Source organism: Schistosoma mansoni, chromosome 4, assembly GCF_000237925.1.
Source record: "Schistosoma mansoni strain Puerto Rico chromosome 4, complete genome".
Lineage (NCBI taxonomy): Eukaryota > Metazoa > Platyhelminthes > Trematoda > Strigeidida > Schistosomatidae > Schistosoma > Schistosoma mansoni.
Genome location: NC_031498.1, coordinates 30463564 through 30468854, shown reverse-complemented (window position 1 = coordinate 30468854; position 5291 = coordinate 30463564). Strand labels below are relative to the sequence as shown.

General features: G+C 36.0%; 1 protein-coding gene across 1 annotated transcript; it reads left to right on the top strand.

Moving 5' to 3' along the window:
- Window positions 1-3516: 3516 nt before the first annotated feature.
- On the top strand, window positions 3517-4908 carry Smp_142800 (hypothetical protein; the record flags this gene model as incomplete). Its single annotated transcript, XM_018797461.1, has 3 exons — window positions 3517-3574; window positions 3694-3760; window positions 4905-4908. The coding sequence occupies 3 exons, from the start codon at window positions 3517-3519 to the stop codon at window positions 4906-4908; spliced, it is 129 nt and encodes a 42-aa protein (XP_018652501.1).
- Between the last annotated feature and the right edge of the window lie 383 nt (window positions 4909-5291).

Here is a 5291-nt window from a genome sequence, read left to right as displayed (position 1 = left end):
TGCACAAATGCTTGTGAATACTTTTACTGTTATGATGACGATTGTAGTAGTTCTCAAAGTTTTAGCTCCATACAGTAGAACTGTTCGTATTGAAGATTATGACTTTGGTGTTAGCTTGTAGACGGTTGTTTTGAGTTTCATATGTTCTTTGACTGTAGGAACATTGCCCTTACGTTTGCATCGAATCCTACTTGTTCACCAATGATGCTTCCCAGGTACATAAAGGTTTTTATCTCTTCCAGAGTTTCTCCATCAAGTGCTATTTTTTTGATGTTCTCCGTGTTGCATTTGGAAATCTTGATTTTTCGCTTATGTGTGACTATTGTGACGCCTATAATTCATTTGTTGAATGGACATAAATTTGCAACTCACTCACCATTCTCGTTGCTTTCTCCCAGTCAGTCCATGTCATCCTATGATATCTTCATATCCCGTGTTGTCCATTCCGACTTTAGCATTTAGATCTCCCATCAGGATGGTCAGGTCCTTTCATAGACACTTCTCTATGGTCGATTGCAGTCTCTCGTAAAACTGATCTTTATCGTCTTCATTGCTATCATTGGTGGGTACATAACACTGAATAACATTTATCGTGATTCCCTCTTTATTTTGAAGGATGCTTTGATGATCCCCGAACCATGAGATTCTCATCTTATAAGTGATTTACGCGCCTCTTTGGAAGGTATCAAAGCAACTGCCTTGTTGCGCGAAGCATTTTTTTCTTCGTGACCCGAATACAGCAGCATCTCTCCAGAATCTAACCACTTTTGTTCAGCTTGGGTTCAATGGGTTTCTCTGACTCTGAGTGCTGTCAAGTTGTATATCCTTATTTCCGTTGCTATTTTACTGGTCCTCTTAGTCTCTCACATTGTCCGGACACTACATGTACATATATTAATTGTTTCTGTGGTTGTTATAAGGGACATCATCCGCATAACTTTCGAAGAATCTCGACTTTTATCATGAGGCGTTATAATTCTTCTAAATGAAGATCCTACAACTCCCAAGAAAAAGTTTATATAACTTTTACTGGTTAGCGTTTTTTTTATGACGATTGTATTCTACGGAATACGTTTGGTGACCCCATGCTCAACTCTCATCCCTTACCCGAACTTTGAACTGACAGTAACCCTAGAAGTGCCACAGGCGGAGGTTTCATTCATAATATTTTGAATGAAATTAGTTATGAACAAGGTTTTCTGAAGAGCTATATGCGTACGGTGAACATGAAAATAGTGACATCGCCGGTTGTTAAGTTATTTCTCTTCTTTAATCTTGAATCTGCTTATCTTACACCCATGTTTATCTATGAACCCATCTGCTCCTATGGAGAAAGGTGTTTTGGTAATACATTCAGAAAACCGAACCAACGAGGTGGTGAACACCTCCCCTGATGATAAAGTAAGAATTTAACCAGTACAATACCCGCCTCCGTTCCATCATATCTATCCCATAGCGAACCCGTAATAGATAGAAATAAATCACCTCCAGTAATTTATTATATACCCACTACTTCTGTTTATGGGTTTCGATCTTGTCTCTTATATATGGAAGAAAGTATAAGGTTTCCAGCTGACAAGTCAAGTCTTGGTATTTATTGGAAATGTGAAATACCCTTATCTCTTCTTCGATCGAATCAGGCTTAACAAATTATTTTATTTGTTATTATTTTCAAAATATTCTGTTCGTTTATTTATTCCTGACCCCTATTATCAAATTTATTCTTCATTGTCTGATTATCTGAACACTTATTACGTAATTTCAATGATTTCAATAGACGTTAAATTGGTGTCTTTTTATCCAAGTTATTGACCTGCTTTGTATTATAAAACAATGATCTATTTGGTCGTTACCACTGAAACTGCTGGAAAAAAAGAGACATCGGTTCTGTGGATACGGCTTCCGAGAATTACGATATAGCTTCCATAGGCCCTAAAAGAGCTGAAGAGTTTCCATCTAATCAGAACGTGATAGAGTTCTCTAGAATATTAACGTGACATACTACGATTGGACAGTAGCAGAGTATGTACGGATTGGCTGAATTGTAATGATGTTATAACAAACGCAATTATCTATAAATACCCATGATTTCCAGTACATTTTGGTTCCTATCCAACAAACACTTCTCCAGCTTTGTTCTGTCTTATGATTTTATGACTGTGAGGTTCCATACGTTCGAGTACCGTAGTTGTATACCATATTCTGCGTTAATCAAGTAGCGAACATAACAAGCTCATTCTTTTGTAAGATCGCAAAATATGAATTTCTTCAAAGCGTTAAGCTATGGTGGAGCAGTCATTCAACACTTGACAGTTCTAGACAATTTTTCTAGTTGATATCAGTTTATTATACCATTAGTGGCTAGCAGTGGAATCCACGACGCGCGTTTCGTCCTATTTTGGGGGACTCGTCAGCTGGATGTACCTGCATCTCAGAGTTGATGTCGACTCTGGGATTCGAAACCAGTAACCAGTAACTCATCATTAATATTCATTACATTCAGTAGAAATCTTTAATATATTCAAGTAATATTTGTGATGTAATAATGTATGTCTTTATGGTATCGAATACTTAAAATGAATGAACTGTACTCTGTTCATTTATTTCTATAGAATTGTACTTGATGAACAGATACTTTAACTATCAAAAGTATTTGAACAAGTCTGACGTTTTGATGAGCTATCCACTGTGAGATTTTACATTTTAAAGTGAAGATGCATCACTTACTTACGCCTGTTACCCCCAATGGAGCATAGGCCGCCAACCAGCATTCTCCAACTCACTCTGTCCTAGGCCTTCCTTTCTAGTTATATCCAACTTTTGTTCGTTCTTCTCATCTCTGTCTCCATTTCTCGGCATAATGTGTTCTTTGGTCTTCCTCTTCTCCTTTGTCCTTTTGGATTCCATGTGAGGACTTGTCTTGTGACGCAGTTGGGTGATTTCCTCAATATGTGTCCTACCCACTTCCACCGCTTCTTCCTGATTTCTTCCTCCACTGGGATCTGGTTTGTTGTCTCTCACAGTAGAATGTTGCTGATAGTGTCTGTCCAACGGATCCGAAGTATTTTGCGTAGACGACTGTTGATAAACACCTGTATCTTCTGGATGATGACTTTCGTAGTTCTCCACTTCTCCACCCCATACAGTAGAACTGTCTTGACATTTGTATTGAAAATTCTGATCTTGGTGTTGGTTGACAATGGTTTTGAGTTCCGAATGTTCTTCAGTTGTAAATATGACGCTATCACTTTGCCGATCCGCGCCTCCACATCTGCATCTGATCCATCGTGTTCATCGATGATGCCTCTCAGATATGTAAAGGTTTTCACATGCTCCAAAGCTTCTCCGTCAAGTGTGATTCGATTGGTGCATGCTGTATTGTATCGGCGAAGATGCATTACTCTGCATAAAAACAAGAAATACTCTGGATTCCAGATAAAAAGACTTTAAAAGTGATAATTCAATGAGAGTTTAACGTGTAGTTTCATGTAGTCAAACTAGACTGTTAATATAAGAATGAATAAGACAAGTACGGAGCTAAAAAGTCATGATTTGCTTATATCTTTTTCACAAAGTAACTTTCTTCTTATTTATATGTTGTTTTAAAAAAACTAGATGAACCACTCATGGATTTTATACACTCTTTATCTTCCCTTAAACCTTGAATTCCGATTACATGATGGACTTTCCCAGAGAAGAATTATGGTTTAAACGGGTACATGAACGTAGACTTAAAAAGAAAGACCGATTACCAATATCAGGTAATTTTGAGAAACATTTATTTAACTACTAAAATACATTATAAGTAGTTAGTTTATACTTTAATAAATTGACCACGAACTATTGATCGTACAAAAAGAAAATTTTGATGGAGTTTTGTTCTCTGAGCTTGTGGACGTGCACTGCTGAAGAGTCCTACAACAGGACGAAACGGCCGTCTTGTTCTCCCAGGTTTTCCATGTTGGTCTAGCTTCAATGGACTCCTGATTTCAACTATATATATAATATAGAATAATTCAACTATTTTAAAAAATTAATAACTATCCTCTTTCGATATATGAATGTAATGGACTAAGAATTCCTCAATCTTTTCAAACCTTAGATCTAAACAAATGTGTAGAATTTATTTATTTATTTGAAGACACATTCATTTGAATATCAGTGAACTTAAGATGATTCGTTGAATGAACTAGATGAATATAAAATGTTATTGCTGTTGTATTGAGCCCTTTACTCGGATCCATACCATAATATAGGATTCTTTCAGTTTACATCATGAAATGATTATAGCAACTATCCTACACCCAATTTCGATGATGGTTAATTTTGGTTAAGCCCTTTTTATTAACTTACATAACAGATATTGTCATTTGGATAATAACAATTCCCATGTATCTTTTTACTGTTATGATCACTAGAGCATATGACAGACTCTAGCTAAAACGTTGATTGCTTGAGTATCATTCGATGATTCATCCTCCTCCTCCCCATATATGTATGCACTCAAATCCTATTATTAGATTTTGCTTTGTCTTGCAGCCACCAATGGTCATGTGAGTCTATTTGTAAATGCTCTCAGTAAAAACCACAAAAACCTATTAGCACAAATTCAGAGAAGACAGCTAAGCTGGTGACAGAGAAACGGCTACAGAGTTGGCTTACCCGCCATCTCCAATGTGTGTTATTTTCGCTTTGCTTTCTGATACTTACTCATGTGCTTATAGCTTTGTAGCCTACGCCATTTAATAATAAACTGTAGTTGTAACTTCTCTTTGCCTTCTGATTTCATGCACCGTTTAGATTTGGATAATAAGGGTTATCGAGTTGAATGATTAGCAAAGCATTACACTACATGATTGTATGTATATTCATTTGTCTATATTTATGTGTCAATTACTTTTCAGTTAAACGTCCACAGAAGTCAGCAAGTTATTACTATGATCTTTATCGACAATCAATGTTACCAACAAATGAATTTCTTGGTTAAAAGATCAAGAAATGTCTATTGATTGACTTATTTTGTTCATTTATATGTATGTATATGTTCTAAAGAAAATAAAGATAAATAAATGTTGAATGTTTATTAATTACTTTTGTTTTGTAATGATCAATTATAGTTCTATATCTGAAAGGGGTTTTGTGGAGATTTTAGTAATTTTATATAGTTGAGATTATGAGTTAATTGAAAGTAGACCATTATGGTAAACCTGGAAGCACTGGATGGCCAATTCGTCCTATTGTGGGACTCCTCAACAGTGCTCATCCAAGATCCCGTACAACATTTTCTACAC